General features: G+C 41.9%; 1 protein-coding gene across 1 annotated transcript; it reads right to left on the bottom strand.

Annotated features, from left to right (window-relative positions):
* Nucleotides 1-12,404: 12,404 nt before the first annotated feature.
* On the bottom strand, nucleotides 12,405-18,343 carry skida1 (SKI/DACH domain containing 1). The gene has a single exon (XM_044338855.1). The coding sequence runs from the start codon at nucleotides 17,922-17,924 to the stop codon at nucleotides 15,438-15,440; it is 2,487 nt and encodes an 828-aa protein (XP_044194790.1). The 5' UTR covers nucleotides 17,925-18,343; the 3' UTR covers nucleotides 12,405-15,437.
* Nucleotides 18,344-21,390: the final 3,047 nt, after the last annotated feature.

The raw sequence follows: 21,390 nt of genomic DNA on the forward strand, positions 1-21,390 counted from the left end.
AACCATGCAGCTGGTTACCACAGTAACATCTCTCTAATGTTAATGCTGCAGTCTGGTACCTTCAACAACAAATACTGAAGGTTAATATAATACTCTCCAAAATAGTGTCTAAGTGCTGCACACCTCCTGCTAACATGTCTTGTGTTTTAGAAAGATGTTGGGAATCCAAGATGTGATGCATTAAAATCTGGTGAAACACTTTGTTGCAATAGAAAACATGTTAAGTCTTTCCAAATTAATGTCTGAGTTGTGCAAAAGTCAGTCAATCTCTCTTGAGTCCAGAGGTCAAGTTAACATTTATTTTCCATGTTTTAAGGTTTTTTGGTGTTTGAAAATACTTTTAAATGCTAAGTTTTAAACCATTTTTGATTTTTTTTTTCATAGCATAAAAAAGAAATACTGGGGGAAAATGAGCTGTCCTGTCATATATTTCATCTAAAAGAAATCGGCCTCTTGTTTGATTTTACACCCCAATGTATTTCAGAGTGAGAACATGTCATCTACGTAAGTGCTTGATAATGTATATAAAAATATAATGTTTTCATACGTAATACAAGATTACTTAACGTCAGATTATTTGTGACACCTTTGAGAAAATACCTCTTCCAGTAGGAATACATTTTAAAAATTCATAAAATGCATTTTCTCCGTAATTTTACGACACAAACATCCAAACCAGCTTTGGCTGAAATTCAGCTTATTCCACATGCTCTCTCACCCTTCATCCAGGCAACGCACAGAGCAGGTTACCGGGTCAAGGTCACGGACATCCTCCTGTGGATAAAGTCTGTTGCTGGCGTTGACGCATCCCATGAACCACGACGGATCCCCGTGACCTGCAGCAGACGAGCGGTGACAAAACGAGTTCAACGCAATGAACGTATAAACAAAAGCACTGAACATGTCTGATCTGCGAGGATAAAGGCCGCAAAGAACAAGAGGACAGCTGATGGACAGACTGCGTTTGGTGAAGACGTTTCAGACGGAGAAGAGGAAAGGAAAGAAGGAGAAAGGCAGGTGCGTTGACACCACAGACTGTGTGTATACACTGTTTATGAGTGAGTTAGAGGAGATAATGGGACTGTATGCAGATGGGATGGAAAGGTGTGAAGGAGGAAGGAAGGTTTCAGTGGATCAAACAAGTAAAACAACATTTAAATGATAGGCCTGTTAATATATTGCAATACATTGCCCTGCAAAAATAAGCAATAGCTGAATTTTAGAGAGAAACTATGAGGAAGCTTTTCATTAAAGGCTGCAGTTTGCTGTGTTGTGTGAAACTGTCTCGTTCACTGTCTTTCCTGTAATCTTGTTGTGAGAACTTGTGATCACTGGTCGTCTTCACTAATGCAGCATTTCCAGTGTTTGGCATTTACTGTCATGATTTTTTTTTTAAAAAAAGTATAGCTGCCCTTTAAAATATAATCTTGTTTATTTAAAGTCGTGTTTCTGTTATACTATCTATTCCGTGAAAATCACATTATTACAATTGCAAAGGTCACCAGTGAGTCAGGCTGAATATAAAATAGCAGTATTACAATATTTTCAATGTAAAATAAAGTAACTCCCAAAGGTACAAAGATATAGCTGTTGTCTTAATTGCTGGTTTATGAAGCACAGCCACTAAAATTAATTAAATAGTCTAATATGGCAAATAAAATCATTTGTGATCACATTAAACCACAAAAGAAAACGTGCATTGAAAAGAGGATCAGGTGCTGCTTGTGTTATTTTGTCCACCCATCTGTGTATATTTTTCATCTAAAGATCTGTAATTATGATTATTCTTGTCATTATTAAAGCATTTCATTAAGATAACCTGAACTGGCCTAAAGTGACCTGGCCACGTGCCAACATGCCTCAGGTAGGCCCCAAAAACATAGATCACAAGAAAGAATTAATATTTTCCATCACAGGACCGACAGGACGGTCACACAGAGGCAGGAAGCAAACCTCGTTATTGATTTGATTCCGTTAATGTCCGGTGGCCCATTTGAAGCCTATTAGATCATGTAGAGGATCAGAATCTGATCTGCGTTCTTTCATCAGCATCAAAAATAATAGCTGATGTCCCTAAAAGCATCTACAAATATTCACATCATGTTTTAATATGTTAGTGGGAAAAATGATTCTACTGCCAGATGAGGGACCTGCATCATCTGCCAGCCAACTTAAAGAAGCCTTAACATGAAGCAAAGTCCAATAAAGCTTCTATATGAGCAGCACTGAGTCTGAAATCAAAATATGAATCTTAACTACTATTTGGTTTTATTTATTTATTGAGTCTTGACATATTTTTCGTCTTAGGTAAAATGCCAACGGGGTGATCTACTTGAGTTTTAACTGTGTGTAATATTGTGTTAAATTATCACTCTGCTCTAGTCGGGATCTCCACTTATTTGCTTAATTCAAGGAAATACCCGGAAACGTTGTTTTAAACTAGAAATGAGAACAATTATCTCAGCATTATTGGTATTTTTGTACTTGCTTTAAGAAAGGTGTCATTGAAGGCACAATACTGAATTCCCTCTCTAGACGCTTATTTTTGCAAAGCAAGTCTGAGTTGTGAGGCACAAAAATGTGAAAACACAACAGAACCACTGCGGGTCTTTCCTCTGAGTCCAGTTTGCCCTGTGAGCCCTTTGCTGAAAGAAGCGTCCCCGTCGTGCATGTAACTCCACCGGTCCACCTTAAAAAGCTCTTCCGGTTCTCCAGACATCCCCTTTAAGAGGACTTTCTATATCTCCCTGTGATCAGCAGGGGGCGCTGTCAGACTGCACCATCGCTTAATGTTGACTGAAGCAGAGAGAGGCACAGCAAGGGGAATCAAACACATTTTCTCTGTCCATTTTTTATACGGAATACGCGCATATTTTGGCGATTTCGTTTCGTCTCTCCGCTCAAGGACTCTTACACCTTTTCACAACATAAAAACACAAACTGCGCATATGTGTGTGAACAAAAACCCAAACTGTTCTTATTTAATCTCCAAAAAACCCAAAATGGTGTTTTTTTATTGTTAATTAAATATTGATTCAGTTACTTATATGAAAACAAAACAGCCATAGAAGTGAAACTTATATTTTGACGCCCTTTTACGCATCAAATCTGTATCATTTCATGGGAATTAATTCATTCTGAAAATGCTTTATGTTTTATTTTGCTGCGGGACCCCCTGGAGTCCCTTCAAGGACCCCTGGAGATGCCCGGATCACACTTTGAGAAGCGTTTTCTAACCAAACCCTAAGCATCTATATGTAGCGCTGTGGTCTTGTCGGTGCGTAAAACCCACCTCAGGCCTGCTAAGCGCGAATAACCTGCTTAATTCGTTAAGCTCATGCTGTGTTTGAAATGAGTGTACGCGGTGATATAATGAACTTATGATCATGTCAACGAAATCTTTAAAAAGAAGCTGCTGGATCAGCGTTATGGCGCTGCGTAACGGAGAGTCGTAATAAACAGGCGAAGCGTTATGTAAGCGCCTGCAGTCTGCGCCCCTACCGAGGACCCAGAGTCCGCCGGAGAAAACAGCACAGCTGACTCGGGTAGACTGTGAAGTCGCATGAAGTGGAGCGATATTGATGATAGATATTGTCTTTAAGCTTTTGTTATAGGCAGGGGTGTAGTGGAGGAAAATCTGCCCGTAAATTCGGGTTACCCACATTTTTATGCGCATCATTTTAACGCATTCATCGGCTGGCATTAAACTGTATGAGAGGAAATTAAAGAAGACCACATATTGATCTCTCTCCCTAACCCTAACCCTTCAGATGAGTGGATGAAAAATCAAATAAAAGTTGTTCATATGATGATCAGCGACTGGAGGTCAAAGTGGAACCACCTTTTCATTCGCCAGCATCACAAACAGAGTAAAGTTCTCCAAAGAGGCTGAGACATTTTCATAAAAATGTTTCATTTCCCATAAATAGACTGAACAGTTTATGCTTTTCTGTTCTGATCCCGGCGACTGCAGCTTCTTCTTTTCTAATCAAATTATTTTTGGTTTTCTGGGTTACTTTTTTCCCCTGAAATAGGGCAAGACTCTCTTCAAATTGAATTAAACCGTTAAGCACACTGATTTCGGGAGATAATAAGGCCAGGTCTCCCCAAATTTCATCTTTCTGAACAATAATAGCAAATGGCCCGGTGTATAACAGCTCGATTACATTTTCTTTTTAATCGAGTCATGTTTTGGCCTGGTGAACATGTTTCTGTTTGTTTTCTTGGAGTGTTTCTAAGAGACAAAAGTTAAGTCCCGTTGAGCCAGACAGACTCTCTCTAAAGCAAGAATATAATATTTTCATTTAGTTAAATTGTTAGGAAATAAAGTTATTTCATATCCTCTAATAACTGACCAACTTCATGAAGCTTTTAAACGGAATAGTGGCCTGTATGATCGTTACGTACAGTTCATTTATCAATGCTGTGATATTTGAAGATTGTGCCGAAATTAATATTTTTCACAAAGGTCGTCTGCAGGCTCAGAGGAGAGAAACGCTGCCTATTTTTATTTATTTATTTTTTTTTATGCCAAAACTAAAATGAAACAAGATTAGTAGATTAAGGGGTCATGGCTGCGAGATCAACAATGAAAGGATTCAGAGAAGGAGACACACATAGAGAGAGTGAGACAACTCAATCCTCAATTGAAATTTAAAAAACGAATGATGCAAAATTAGAATATGTTTTATCTGATAAAAAAAAAAAAAATAGGCCTATTATAATGAGGGATGAAGCAGTTGCAATCTATTTTTGCTTCACAGAAATGATAACTCCCAAGTCTTAGCAGCTTGTTTGGCTTTATTCTGGTCTATTCACACATAGGTTTCATATTTTTAAAGTATACTTGGTATTTCATGCAACTCTTTATTGTTGCTAGGCTGTATTTTGTGGAATTCTTCATCTTTTTAGCCAACCTGAAGAATACTAGTTAGTAAGCAGCTACTAGTGGTTGACTCTGAATTATGTAAAGCACTTGTTCGTGTATATATAATATAATGCCTCGATATTAGTAAATGATCATGTGATACTTGCCACTTTGTGTTCAACAATTGATGAAACTTGACTAACATGTCATCCAATCAGCTTCTTAGAACAGTATCAGATTCTTCTCCTTGTGCGCACAGCTTGTTCAATGGACTTTGGTCTATACTGAGTTGCTGCGTGCCCCAAACTCTCTGCATCTGGTCCTTGTTCATGCATTCACGAATTCATTTACAAGCTGCTCAACCACGAATCCATAAAAGAGGCCTGGCAACTCGGGGTGGGGGGTATAGGAGGGGGGGGGATACATTTGGAGGGTCGTGATTAACCAAAAACATCCAGTAAGCCTTAGTTGTGGGAGCATATCCGAGAGAGGTCAGAGGAGATTAGTCATGTGTCAGACACGTCAAAAATAACCAAAAAAAGCAAATTTGATGACATGCTGATTAATGTACGAATTAACAATTAGGTAACGTCCATTAACTAATATGACTACTTAAGCAATCGCTTAGAAAAACAGTCCATTGACGATTTAATAGGTCTATTAGGGCGCACGTGCATTTATTAAATCCTAAAGCTTAAATCGTGAGCTGTGCGTCCTTATTGTAAAGTCACAGCTGTGCTTAAACATGTAAGTTAAACATCCTTATTGAAAAAGCCTTTTTGACGGCGCTCTGCCGCTGTTTCCCCCCGGGGGGGAGGAGAGGGAGCTCTGCGGGTTCAGATTACAGTCCAAACAAGCCTCAATCAGGCCAAATTATTAATGAGGATCCACTGTAACACGCAGATCTTATCAGGGCTGGATCACCAGGAACGCTTTCCTGTGTTTGACAACAACAGGAGCTGCAGGGAAGAAAAAAAAACACATCAAAAAAATTAATTTAACAGGTTAGTATATAAGTAATATGGTCAAGATTATAGAGAAAGTGACCACAGAGAAAAAAATATCAAAAATAAGCAAACACTAACATCTTTATAGTAAAATAGCCTCATATTCAATTAGCAACATATTTTTAAAAAATGACACAAAGTATAATAAAATCACTATAGACTGTCAATGAAGTACTATAAGTGTCTGCAATAATATTACGGTAACACAAAAATGAAACATAAAGTCAGTATAAGCTTACATGTGAGTACAACATCATAAGTAAAAATATGAATACTGATGGAGGGAATTGGCTTCCAAAAAATAAAGTAAAGTCACTTTTAAACCGCACACATTTTAAACCTAAAGGCTGTCACGTGATACTTAAAGTGATAAAGAATATCATATAATATAAACTCACTATTGTCACAATTTTTAAAATCCCTTTAGGATTTTTAAAGGAAAATTCAATGAGTGTTTTATTCAAACGTGAACACCTTCCACTACCACTCCCCAATGAAATTAGTCTGAAATAAAGCATTGGTTACAATGAGGCTTGAATCCCTTTGCTGCTTTCCCCTTTGTCCCACATCCTGAGCACCCAGTATAAAGAAGTGGGTGAAAAAAGTTGGCTGAAACCTTATCTGGCAAAGACCCAGACAACCCCTCCAAAAAAAAAAAAAGTGTCCTATTATATTTCCCACCAACCCAATTTAAGAAACTTCACTTAAAGAGGAGAAGAAAGCAAACTCATCTGCTCAAATCTGCTTTTGACACATCGTGTCTCCTGCCTGCGTGCCCTGCAGCAAGGCAACAGGCTGTGTTTTTCATCTTCTTGACATTTGACATATAGCTCTAACTGAACACGAAGGGCTGTGGGTGAGAATATCTGTCGACTTAGGCAAGGGGCAATGGCACTGACATACTAATCAATAATCTACAAGCTGTGGCCTGAATATGTGTGGGCCACTTGTAGAAATGATTCTGAGTTCCTGTCATATCGGAAGAACTTACTTCTGGATTCATTTGAGTTTCGACTGAATGTGTTAACTGCTTTCAACATGTAGCAAGTTTGACTCAGTAAAAAATCTGATAAATATTAAAAAAAACACATACTGTATGTGCTAAAAATGATAAATAATGATAAACGATACATTTCTGATATGTCTCCTGTGTTTACAGCAGTGAAAAATGCTCTTAGTGGTTGTGTTGGTGGCTTTTATCCCTGGCCTCCTTGTCCTAACTCCCTGGTATGAGGGGTCAAAGGTCACTGCAGCTTGTGGCCTGTGTTCAAATCCCCCTATAGTGTGTAATGCTCTCCACTGACCTGTCATATTATAAAAGAGAGCTAGTGTCCAGATTTGAGTTTTCGGGCAGTAGAACATTTTAATCATTTGATACAGATCAACAATCCAGGGCCTTAAATTGTCATCTCATCTTATGCCCAAAGGACTGCAGACATTTAAGTCCAGATAGACTTCAATACACTATATGAATTTAAAATTGCTATTGCTATTTAATCCATTATTCATAGTTCTATGACAGACACTTTACTTCTTTTTTCAGTAGAAACTCTTAATATCTTTTGAAGGAAGGTTCTCCAACATATTTTAGGTCAATCTCTGGGGGAAAAAAATCCTCTAATACAAGTGAGACAAACCATTTTACTGCAAAAATACAGTGGTGAAGGGTTTTTTTATTTTGTAATTTTTGAAGGTGAACAAGTCAGCCCTTGTCACAAACAAGGTGTTTCTACTGTAGCTTACAACAAAGAAACCTCTATGAGTGTGTGTGTGTGTGTGTGTGTGTCAGTGTGGAGGAGGGGTTGCCATTCGCCAAAGTTTTCGCCAAAGTGTTTGTATTTGTTTTTTTTCTTTCTTTTAACATGTTTTTTTTTAACGGTGTTAATAATAATAATTGTTATTATTATAGAAATAAAAATAATAATTATATTACAATAATCATAATAAAGTGTTCAGGTTGAGCGTTGAAACATGCTCAAACATGAGTCATGTTCAATCATTCGTGTAATAGGATTAAGCAATTTTAAAAACTGCACAACAGGAATTTCTAACTTTATTTTTTTTTTTAACTTTGTTTGAGATCTAAAATGTGGGTCACTGCAAAATCTACATTTCTATAAAATACATGTATGGGGTTCAATTATGTCCTTAGCTGATACTTTTACTATGAGGCTATGATTTGTTATTTTTATCTGTTTATTTATTTATTTTGAAGGAAAAGCACATAAACTTAAATTTGCATAATTTTATTTAAATGTCATGTTTCATGTCTTGACGGGAAATTCATTTTCACAAGCTTAAAAGATTCAGTATGAGAGATGTGTAATAGTTTTATTATTCCCTGGTTAAACCTGATGAATAATTCATAAATAAACCTCTAATATGAGCCGTGGGCTATATGAGCATTACAGGAACACAGAAAACTAAGGCGAATGGAAAATATTTTTAGTTTTTAGTAACAGCAGACATTTAGATATGTTGCTATGATAACTGAATGAGAGAAGACTTCACTTTGCCTCCCCGTTGATCAGGACCGAGCTCATAGCTGAGACTCCCGACAACAGACGTCACCGAAGCGGGCTTGTTGATAACTGATTGAATTGTATATGTTAAAAGTTGCCCAGTCTCTCCATGCTCCATTCAACATTAGGCTACATCTGGCTCTCTCCTGTCCGCAGAAAAGCCTTTACAAATGGAGTTGAGCTCCATGACGGAGCAGATCCTCTGGTGCTGGTTTTCCCCTTCCTCTCCCGATGCAGAACAGGGAAATCCACCACACTTCAGCTCTCCCTGGCTCCCTGTGTCTTCTCTGAACGTGTCTGCAGCGCTTTGGGGTCAGTTATTAACTCAAGAGCATTCAAAATTAATTTACGCACGCAGCCTTGAGAATACACACAGAGTGAAGTCATTTCAGCAAATATGTCTTCAGTAATTTGCCAATCAGACAATTTAGTCTTGGTGGACTATTTAAAAAATAGATAATGATGCACTTTAACTCTACATAATTTTAGAAATGGATAATTTGGGGCTACAGTTTATAATAAGGTGTATGAATTACGCAAACCTTACTTTTGTTAAATGCGTTCATATCAGAGAGTGTGTGCGGGTTAAATGCTGAAATAGTTTTAATTGTTTAAATTACAACGACAAACGGTCTAATAGCTTATTCAGTACTTTCTTTTAAAAAAAAAAAAAAACAACATTTGGAGTTTAAATGAGATTTTAAAGAGGAAAAGTTGCAGTAGAGGAGCAATTCCCTTCTCCTCTCCACACAGGCCGCCATCCCTCCCTCTGACCCCGGGTCCGTGCAGAGGGATGCCGGGTAAACCCCGAGCAGAGGCAGCGCTGTTTCCCCGCTGTTTCATCCCACCAGCGGAGCCACACAAAGTAAATGAATAAACACGACTTTAGTGGGAAATGTTAATGGATATAAAAAGTCATGTGAGTCATTAAAGTGCCCGGTGAGTTTTCCAAATTAAAAATCCCTCATGTCACTGCTGTCTTACTTAATGGCTGCATAATATAATATTATGAGACATTTGCACTGCTCATCTCGGACTTTTATGTATTTATTTACAGTCACCATACACTTTAAATGTAAAATTAACACGCCCATAGGCTTAAATATGGGCGTTTGTGGGTCTTTTGTTAGAAAAAATAGAGTAAAATGTATTTGTATGAAATTATGTAGCTATAAATACAAATGGAAATCTTGTACAATAAAGCGGATAGTTTTGTTGTCAGGACCTCCAACATAAACGCATATTAAAAGATGATCCATGTAACTCAAGAGTGTGTGCGCACCATCACGCGTTTGCAGCTCACAATCCCGAGAAAAGGTCAAATTATTAAAACCATGAAAAGAGAAATAGGAGTTGAGTTGGAAAAGAGGACACGCTTTTATTGTCCTCTTTAATGTACACAGTCTCTCAGATCTTCCTTGTATAATTCATGTTTAAAGAGGGAAAAGCACACGGGTCGCACACAAGAGCCTTCAGCGCATGGAGGAGCCATTAGATTACAGCGAGCTTTCTCGTTTGGGGGGGGGGGGAAGTTTTGTTTTACACCTTAAACTGAAACTCTGACGGTACTATTTCACGTGATTAAAGGAGCAATCCTGTATTTTAAAATTACACTGCATAAGTGAAAATTTACAATTCACCCTTTGGATTTGTGCTTGACGTCGCAGCTGTAGGTTTAGTGCAGAATCAACACACACACACACACTTACATGCTTACAACACACATTTACGCATAAACGCGCACGTGCACGCGCGCACACACACACGCACGCACACACCGATTACAGTTTTTGTTGTGTGGGGGGGTGAGGGGTGGGAGGGGGGTTGAGTACTATCTACAGACTTCAAACTGTTTATATTTCTGATTTTTTTTTTTTTTGATAATTAAGCACATTTATCGTTGCAGTCTTTCGGTATGCATTTCAATTTTAGGTTGATCATACAAATATTATTTCATCTCTGGATACAAGTCGTCACCCTGCAGCAGCTTCTCCCCCCAAACAGGCTGCATGTCAGAGGGGGTGGGGGGGTGGGGGGTGGTGGTGGTGGGGGGGGAATCTGCAGTTTCACCGTTTACGCAGCGAGCCTCGTGTTTGAGGCTCGGGCAGCGCCGTTTTTATCACGCTGAGCAGTTTTCGGGGGGCTCCTCTGCTCCCCGAGACCCTCCCGTTTCCACAGAACCACAGGTCCCAAATTTCATTCAGACAGACGAAGAGAGGGAGAACAAAAGGAGAAATTGCTGATGCATTAAAAGCACACACACACACATACACACACATACACGAATCCTTAACAAATTCTCCCCAAGATTTGTTTTGTTTATTAATATTTTCAACCAAAATATTATGAGCTTCTGAGTGACCTTGTGTGAAGGGGCGAGTGACGGGCAAATACTTCACAGTCGAGAGATTAAACATAAAAACGTCCTGACAGCTTTTATCGGCCTCCATGTATTTAATTGTCTCAAAAATCAATGCAAAGTGCTGACCCTAACGCAGCTTGTGTCTGTCAGCATTACCCATAACTTCGTTTCCCGAACAGGCAGCGAGCGTACGAATATCATTTTGTCTACAACAAGCCAAATGTTATTCCTGATTAAAACCAAATTGTGATGAAGCTTGCTCAGTTCTTTTTTTTTTTTTCTTCCACGTACTCTTTCTATTGTTATTCTATAGAAGTTACAGTCTACTGGTTCCCAATCCGCACTGGAATTTAACCCTGAAACGCCAGCAGCAGTATAATGGCTTGTCTCTGCTCCCAGTATGGCCCCTCCAGGCTCCAGCAGCAGCCGTGCCGGGGCCAGACAGCCTGCCAGCCCCGGCTCCCCTTATCAACCTCCAGGGCTTTGGCCTGGACCATACCGCAGAGTCCCATTAATCAGGAAAACATCACGTCAAACATGGCAGATTGAGCGAAGGGCAAGTCTGGTCAAAGCTTTCTTGCAAAGTTGCTTGGTCCTGCGCTGCACACACACAGAAAGTCGAACAGCCTTTGGGCGAGTTTAGCAGTTTTCCTTCTGTCTCCATACCACAGGTGCTTATGGTGTGGTTGTGAAGGGTTAGTTTTGCACTACTGTATTTCATCTCTACCACTAGACTTCGCCTTTTCCGCACTATTACGATACAGATCTGCAGTGTTCCTACAGAATTATCACTCATTTACTTGTTTATCGAAGGGAATAAAAGATATAGCTGTACATTTAGGCTACAATGCTGTTTGTTTTATGAGTTGCTCAAATGTTCAGCGTCCCTGCAGGAGTTTTTTTGTTTAGGCCAGCTTATTGAGGTTTCTCTCTACTTCATGTATTAAACCGAACACGCTTGCAGCACCTCATTTGCAGTGGTTGCTGCATGCGTAAATGTCTGCGGTTTGCCTCTTGTTGTTATTGCAGTCTCCGCATGCCTATCACTTCTTCTGTCCCACACCCCTCAAACACGCCGGGAAAGGGAATCCCTCCTTACAATAGTTGAACTAAATAGAAGCCATCTTTGAGGAGTATTTTTTGTCATATTTAGCTCTAATGTTACCTTAAACTGGCTACAGTGTGGATCCACACTATGGAAGATCTATTTGGCGTCTTTTTCCTTTCAAATCTGAAACATCTGTGCCTCAGGACAAAATCTGTTATTTAATTGAAGACTGGATATGTCTTATTTTCCCTAAACGCTCTTAAACGTTTATGAAATTACTCCTGTTAGAGGGTGAATTGAAAGGTTGAGGACATTTTATGACAAGGGAGGGCAAGACATACTACAGAGAAGGGAAACTCTTAATCAAAGATGAAAAGCAGCTGTGTTCCTAAAATAAAATATAATAAGAATAAAAAAAAAAAAAGAAAAGAGATCACCCCATAAAAAAGTTGAAAAATTACTTGACTGCTTTGTTTTCATAACCCCCTCCTATAAAGCAAATCCCAGGGCCAATTTCTGCATCATTAAATCTGTTTAAACCCCCTTCCAAAACAACAAATGATTGTCCAACTCCAAAGAAAGAGAAACAGTCTGATAATTACACTCAGTCGCGTTTAATGAATGCTTCATAATTAAAAAAAAAAAAAAAAAAAGAAAAAAAGAAAGGGAAAGTGCTTCAGAAATCCACCGTTCAAGTTTCCATTTCGAGTGCAGTTATCCTTTATATATATTCACAACAAAAAAAAAATCAATATACAAGAAACCCCAGAAAAATTCACAAAAATAAATATTCAGTTTCATATAAACAACCAGTGACTTCAAATTCCATGTCAAAAACCTGACCTCAAGTATTGTATCAAAAAAGCGAAGTAAATGAGTGAATGAGGAGGGCAGGGAAGTGGGGAAGAAGAAGAGGAGGAGGAGGAGGAGGAGGAGGAGGAGGAAGGGGGGAAGAGTGCATGCAGCCTCTAGCTGCTGCACGATGCAATTGTTTACATTGATAGCGTCACTGTCAGAGAGCTATTTGTCTTAACGGTGGAAAGGCCCTCCCAACAGGCCATGACCACCATCTCCTGTCCCTCGGCCGCGTATTGTGAGTACTGCGTGAGAATAGGCTGGTGCGTCAGGGGGGTAAACCCGCACAGCTTTGGGCGCAGGCTATTCCTCTTCTTCCTATGCCGTGCAGCCCATGCTTTTGACATGCGGATTAAAGGTTGAAAGCTTCGCTCTTGCAACACAGCAACTACTCCCCCCTCACCACCCTCCAACCACCCCACTCCTCCTCTCTCACCCCTCCGCAACCCCCTCCGTTTTACTGCTAGCCTGCTCATATACCAAGTCGTGTCAAAGCTTCAAAACAAAACAAAACAAACAAAAAAAAAAACTGGCTGAGAATATAAGTTCAAGTTTGAATTGTCACTCCAGCCTCAGAAATAAGGCCCATGGTGAGTGGGGGCTTCGTGGCTGCAGAGTGGCGCTTTAATCACATAGTTAAACATCTACCATATGTATCCACACTGATTTAAGCAGGGTGAAACGCACTTTTTTTTCTTTTTTTTTCTTTTTTTTTTTTTTTTTAACAATCACCCTTTAAATAGTTCCTACAATCCTCTGAATGAATGCGCCCTTTTGCTGTGCTTGTGGAGGAGGCTGACATCATTCACGGGCTTTGGGTTTGTTGTGATCTGGCTCGCCATAAGCTGGGCCTCTCTTTGTCGCAGACAGAAAAGCCTGCCAATTAGCAGAGCGCGTCCTGGACTGCCATTTATAACATCTACACGTTTTTTACTTAAATTACCTACATGTAGGTGCAACTTCAGCGACTTGATTTACTCGTATTTAGTGGTGGTTAAAGGTGTGTACATTGCATTGAAGCCTGAATACTAGAAGCTACCACTGAACTTTATAGGGGCTAAATAAAACAGGTTTGAGTTACTACATTCACTGAGGGGCCATATTCAATATAGGCTACATTAAAGATGGTGATGTGTTTGACCAAATAAAGAAGGCAGAATTTTTAAATAAAAAAAAAACTTGATTGAAGACGCCCAATCATAGGAAATAATTGACATTTCTTCCACTTCAGATCGAGACAATTGACTTCATGTAAAAAAACAGACTAATTATGGAATGTGGCTTTGCGGAAATTAACATTATTAAGTTACAGAAAACCAGAAAACTATATACTCGTGTTTTATCGTTGGAACTCCATGTGGGTTACTCCCAAATATTCAAATGAATGCAGTTGGGGCTCTGTATCTATATCCAAATTTAACAGTCTCATATTTTGCCTTTTTTTCCCTTTCTTTCAGCATGTCTCAGACATCATTTCACACAGGCTGATCAGAAAACCCTAAAGCTGAAACAAGACCCCCCCCCCCCCCCAACAGTATCAAAGTGCAATGCATTTAAGCCTATCTCTTGTGCTTTGTCGCATTGTTTCTGAGTAGCCATCAGGCTAGAAGGTGTTGTTTTGGTGCTGTTTTTCCCCCCACAGTGACTCCTGAATCACATCCCACTAAAAGCCTATCTTGGACGTTGTCGTTAACGTCTGTGATTTACGTTTCCTCGACTTATGTTAGTGCTGTAAACACAGACTGGCACAAACATGACGTGCAGAGGAAATCGGTGTCCAATAGGAGCAGGACGGACGTGAATCGAGTCTATTGTGAGACCTCACGTGCTTATGAAGGTCTGAGCCTTATTCTTTTTGATTGTCTGTACATAAGGCCTGTGTTGTGTCTGGGCCTGCGTCTGTGCACACAGTCACACATTTGCAAACCAGGACATACTCCGCAGAAATAAAAACAAAGACAGAAAACCAGATCACAAGCACTCTAAAAAAACAAAAAAGAAACCCCACAACCACCAGGAATAAATTCCTGTCAAATCCAATAAAGGCTTAACTGTGAGCATGTATAGATAGACATTAATAAACCCATTTTAATAATGCTCTGAAATTGAACACTTGGACACATGGGCCACTGTGGCCAAGCTAGTCAGCATGGCAGTCATAAAAGAAAACACAGCTTTGATATATAAAATATACCAAGTGGCACAGAATGGGAAACCCTGATATTTTTTGATTTACCAAGTCAAACTTGTTCCAGCTAGATTAAGAAAAGCCTCATCACAAGGAATGCTGTGTTTTTTTGTTTTGTCTTTTTAAAAAAAAAAAAAAAAAAAAAAAAAAAAAACTTCTTTCAAACAAAGCACAAACCAGTGAAACCCTGGCACCATACAATCCAACAGGTCGAGCATATAAAAAGCGAAGAGAAGAAAAACAATCGAGTTCAGAAAAAAAGTCAAGTAAACACAATATTGAGAACTTAACATATTGCTTAGGATTGGTAGCTTATTTAAAAAACAAGTTTTTTTAAGCATTAAATCCACGAGTCTCGCAGTCCTGCGTTTTCTGAGGCTCCAAAACAGGGATCTTGTGTGGTTTTCCTCGGTCAAACTTCAAAACAAAGCGGAATGTAAATCCATTCACAGAAAAAAAAAAAGAGGGGAAAGAAAAAAAATAAACATCGATTAAGTTGCGAGCCATTTGGTGCTCTCACGTTAAGACTCCGATTAGGTTGGAGATGGACACGGTGGAGGCTTTTGTTTTTTTGCTATAAAAACCAGCTTAGTATTTCCTAGTTCTCTGAGCGTGTGGGGGAGGGAGAATCTGGCCGCCTGGCTGCCACCTCCACACGGGGTGGGACGGAGGGGGAGGCCCGGGGCCCCTCAGCGAGTTCAGGGAGTAAGCGGGGCACAAATCCCCGTCGCTGCCAACAACCAGCGACGGCGGGAATGGGAAACTTGCCATTAAGCTGAAAGACATTTTTGCAGGCGATGCTACAGTGCTCGCGTTGCTGCGTTTGCGTCTGCTTGGTAAATCCTCCGTGGATCCCTCCTCGCAGCCCGCGGGACGAGAAGAAGTGGAGGAAGAAGAGGAAGAGGCAGCCTTGTTGACCCTGGGCACGTTTTGTTTTGTTTGCGTCCTGGAAACTCGGGGTTTCTTCCCCAGCACCGGAGCCCTGCAGCTTTTGTTCCTGCTCTCCTCCTCGATAGTACACGGGGTGTCCTGGGTGTTCTTGCATTCCTGAGGATCACAGGGGGACCTGGGGGCCACATCAGAGCTCCTCTCGGTGGCTTTAACCCCACTGTTGAAAAAGTCTTGTTTGATGACTCCGCTGGGATATTGACCAATGCTGCTCTCTGCCTTGTCTGCTTTACATCTGATTACAGTGGCCTGGCTCTGGTATTCATATTCATCACAGCTTTCCTCCACTTTAACTTTCACATTGTGGAGGTTGAAGGGTGGCGTCCTGGCTGTCCTGCCGCTGTCCGAGCAAGGGGCAGCGGTTACAGAGGGCTCCTCCGCCTCGGTCTTAATTTTTTTCAGTGGACTGGGTAGTTTTAGGCTGGCGGCCCTCGCCTCCCTTTTGTCGGCGCCTTTGGGGAGCTTGGCGTCTTTGTCCTGGTCACACTGTGCGCTCAGACCCGGAGAACATTTGGTGGGATGCCCCGGTGTCCTGCGTGAGAGGTGAAAGGCCTTATTCCGGTTGGGTCCTGGTGAAAAGGTGGTCAGTTCATCCACAGGGTCAGCCCTGTTTGGATCCGCATCAGACGCCTTTTCCCTTTTGGATTCAGTGAAAAATGTTGGTGGTTGTGAGGGTCCAGAGTCTTTTCTAGTTTCACTGCATATAAATTCACATTTCTGGCGTTTCTCATGTCTACTGTCCCCTGTCTGTGAAGTGGCAGCATGGCTCAGTGTCCTGTGTTGTTTCTCCTGTTGTTGTTGCTGCTGATGGTTGTTGTAGTGAAACGTGGGCTGCAGGACCAAAGGTGCTTTACTAGGGTTGAGAGTTTTGGCGAGAGAACCGACCCGGGCCCGCCTGAACCGGATGCTCTGAACCGAAACACGGCTTGAAACTGAGCTGGAGTCGGACTGAGATGAGCTCTCCTCCTCTTCTGTGCTGACCTCTGAACTCTCCGACTGCGTGTCATCTTCATCCTCGCCCTCCTCCTCCTCCTCCTCTTCCTCTGAGCTCCCGGAGTTGCTGGTGGTGGAGAAACTGGAGCCGAAGTCCGAGTCGTGGTAAGCCCGGTCCGAGTAGGTGCTGGACTCGGTGTCGCTGCTGTAGCTCTCCGGGAAACTCGGCTCGTGGTGGTGGTGATGATGATGATGGTGGTGCTGGTGGTGGTGATGATGGTGAGGTCTCGGGTCAAGGTAGAAATCCGGACTGAGGTGGAAAGCACCAAATGAAGTCCCGTGAGTGCCGGACGATTTGGGTTGTACGAGCAGCACCGGCGGTACATGGTGGTGCACGTGTCTGCTCCTGCTCCATGAGTGCCTCGCGCTGTCCCTGCCGCCGCCCCCCTCGCGCCTCCTCTTCCTTTTGTGAAGTAGGTCGCCGGCTGAGCGCGAGTGCCTGGACTGAGCTGCTATGGCGGACTGAAGCACCACCGGCTGCCGGCTCACCGCGCTCCGGAAAAACGAGTGCCTTTGGCTCAAAGTAACGCGGTTCCCTGTTATTTTAGCTGTTTCATAGTTTTTAAAGTGTTTGTGACTGGACTTAGTCGCCGAACGGTTATCTCGACCGTTGGATTTGTGGTAAAATTGAGGTAGTTTGGAGTCGGTAAGGCAAGGAGTCAGCTCTCTCCTCCTGCCCGTTTTGTTGTGAAGTGTGAGAGTCTCCGGGACAGCGTGCAAACTAAACCAAACTTTTTCCTTCCATAGCTCGGCGTCCGCATGGAGGAGCCCCGAGGACGCGTCCCCATCCCCGGGGGAACACACCGCTTTCGCTTTCCTTTTGTTGGACCTCAACACACGCTCAGTCTTGCAGGAGAAATACAGAGCCTCCACGTCCTCCCGCGATATGAGAGTGCATTTAGCGGCATGGAAAGCTATAGAGTTTATTGCTTTGAGCTTCCGCAGCTCCTCCAGGTCGCAGTGGTGCTTCTTCACATTCAGGTGGTCCATGCGCTTGTGCACGGTGGTCCGAGGGATGTTCTTCAGCAGGTCGGTGAAGACCTGAGACAAAGCAAACATTTGCTTGCCTTTGATGAGCAGGTATCCCAATCTCACTCCTTGCATTTCCTCAAAGCCACACTCCAGGTCTCCCATGTTTTATGTATCAGCTCCAATGCATTAATCCATGTAGTCACTCTCGGTATATGGATTTACCAGTAAATGGCATGGAGCTCATGACATCCTGCTCATACCTTTAAGCCATCCACACTGCTGCTGCTGCGTCATGAAATTGCAAACTTTGACATGCAGAGTTAAATGGAGCTGCCGGTGTCTAATAGGTTGAATGAGCCGACAGCATCCACTCGGCGCCTCTTGCCCCGGTCCGGCATGGTGGAGGAATGCGACGGATGCGTCCACCAAGCCGGGGCTGCTGCTACCTGCCTCTGCCGGCTCCACTCCCCTCTGGTCGGCAGCAGGACGAGGGGTAGGTGTACACCACTGCCTCAGCCAGAGGGATAAAATAGCGAGAAGAGAGAGAGACAGAGAGAGAGAGAGAGAGAGAGAGAGAGAGAGAGAGAGAGAGAGAGGGAGTTGTGAGGGTGGAGGGGAGGGAGAGAGAGAGAGAGAGAGAGAGAGAGAGAGAGAGTCAGAGACAGAGAGAGAGAGAAACAGAATAAGAGCTAAAATGCAGCTGCTATTCTGGCTGCTGGTTGAGCCACAAATAAAATGACAGAGAGGGGAGGTGCGCCAGTCTGGAGACACCTTCATCAATTAATGCTCTCGGAGTCGACGCCCATTGGACGCTGCTGACAGGTGATGCAATAAAAATGGATATTCCATCCCCACCCCCTCCCACATCCTACCATTACAATAGTTTACAATTGTGCCCACAGCCTCCGCTGTTTGAGTAAATAACGCAGTCATGACAAGTTCATATTTCAATAGCTGAATAAAAAGCTGCTGAAAATCTAATCCAGGTCATAGTGTGTGTATAACTACGGTTAGGTGGCCTGAGTCTGCAAAATGTCATGATAAGACTGGAATGTATTGTGCTATTCCCTTTCGGATCCCATCAAAATGCATGCAGTAGTAGGTCTATGCAACCGATTGTATGCTGGTAAAATTACTCCGCACTCCGGCTATTTTAGACGGCTGGATTTCTGTTAACGCAGTGCTGCTTAAACAAAGACATTTTTACACTTAGAGAGCTGCTTTTCCACGTTCAGGCTGCTGCCCTGACCAAGGCTCGACTCATCTGCTTTTGTTGGCTCAAGCTTTTCCTCCATATGATTTTCCCCTCGCTAGTAGCCTGTAGACTTGACCAACTTATCCTACAGTATTTGTTCAGACTGCGTAGGCCTATATTAATTTGTCTGCATACACCAAAAGAATTTCATCGGCATTTTAAATATTTTTTCTACATCATTTACGTCATTTACAGTGTATGTGTGTGCGTGTGTGTGTGTGTGTGTGTGTGTATATGTGTGTGTGTGTGTGTGTACGCGAAACAATTGGAAATGTCCTCTAAAGCAGGATAAAGAAAAAAAAGTACTATTTACGCATGTAATTGTAAGATTTGTTAACAATACAAACACCGTCACACTCCTGTATAAATTATATATGGAGGATTTAGAAAGAGTCACGATACAGGCGAATCTCTAGTTAAATTGCAGCCTACTTTTCAGCCTAGAAAACAATGTGAACACTGATTGGACAGGCTAAAAGTGCAGAGTCAGGGTTGCTTTTCCCACAAGATTTTCTAGTCAATGTAGGTTAAATCTGCAGCCAGTTAAAAAGCAATCAAGATCTCTCGTTAAAATGCATTTAACGTGTCAATTATATATATTATATACAATGTTATATTTATAAATACGTTATCAACAAGTCGCTTTTCACAATTGGGGAACAGGAACATGTTGTGGTATTATTGAACATAACGTAGTAACCTAGTCGGCTGTTTTATTTCTAGGAATTCTGTGATTTTATGTGTCTGGTGTCGTTCACACATTTTGTACACTTTTACGCGATGTGATTATGCGCGTGTGCATCTTGCATGTGCACATCCAATACACACACACACACACACACACACACACACACACACACACACACACACACTGATATGTCTTTCAAAGAACACATACACAAACATATGCGCGAACTGTTAATACACGTGCACACATACACACAAACACGCACGCACGCACGCACATACACACACACACACACACACACGAACACACACACACACACACACACACACACAAAGACAGCCACGCACGATCTGAAATATCGTGCACCTTATCTACACGCATACACGCACGCACGCGCGCACACGCACGCATATACATAGATACATGGGCATACAGGCTACATAGAAAGTGGAGGAAACGCAGGCTGGAGCCACCACCCACAACGCTGTCCAAATAATGTGACTGTGTAGTATATTATAGCTATAGGCTAATTGTCTGAATTAGGTAGGCCTACAGAAGGCTGTTTGGACTGGCTATTGTGTTTCGCCCCTGAGCCATATTTTTCCAATGCTCCCCGCGTTATGTCCCGTCTTTGTTGTCTATAAAACACGTGAATCCCTTGTGGCCCGTTCCTCACAGGCAGCGCTGTGCGTGATGGGACCAAACTCAAGACTGGGCATGCTCATCCCCACAAATGTTAAGCCTATTTACTTATTTACAGGGCTCTTCACTGTATGTTGAATGGCATCGATGTTACCTCGGTGTTACATCAAACAGCGTGTTATATACGTAGGCGTTGCTATTACAGCCCCATGTTAAACCTTTGAATATGACTGGATCATCTCCATGAAAAACGCATTGTTGGATTGGGTATAACACTAATCACTGACGTGCAGACAAGATCGTTAAAACAAAACAAGATAAGAAAAACTATAGGCTGTGTGAATGGAAATTAGTTTATAATCATGGGGGGGGGAATACGTAGGTCATAGATATACCTGTAGCCATCACACACACGCGTTCGCACGTATTTGGAGGATTTAGGGTCATAGCGTTTTACCTACAAATGTCAAACTATGTGGACTATGTTTGGTGTGAATCTAAAAGATTTCTGTCTCTTTTCTTTTCATCGATGAGCGTTTACTTCTAATGTGAGAGCTTACATTACAATGCCTGTGCGTAATGTGGCGTAAAGTCGTGGGGATAATTAAAAGTTAGGCTATAATTAGTAGCCTTGTACTGAGAAATATCTCATTCTGTTTAGTTTATATTTTATTCGATAATCCATTAGGCATTAGGAGTTAGGTTCAGGTTTGCAGTTGAAACACATCGTGAGAGATCACTGTCTGTATGTTGGAGAACCTCTGCAACTATCAGTGCATGCCATATTTTAGCTCAGTTAACTCCAGTCCAACTCATACACCTCCGGGTCATCTGACCTGCAGTCTCACCGCTTGAAGCACAACAGAGGACCTGCACGTTGAGCTCTTCTTCTCGCTCCGGCTGCAGCAAAACACGCGTTTCACGTGCTGATTCTGTATGACAGCATTAATACATGGAGCATGCGGAGTTTCACGGGTGCAGTAGAGTGAGGGGAGAGGAGGGGCCGCTCGTCGAGGTCCGGATCCCCGGGGGAATAACTAGAT

This window comes from Thunnus albacares, chromosome 21 (genome assembly GCF_914725855.1).
Source record: "Thunnus albacares chromosome 21, fThuAlb1.1, whole genome shotgun sequence".
Lineage (NCBI taxonomy): Eukaryota > Metazoa > Chordata > Actinopteri > Scombriformes > Scombridae > Thunnus > Thunnus albacares.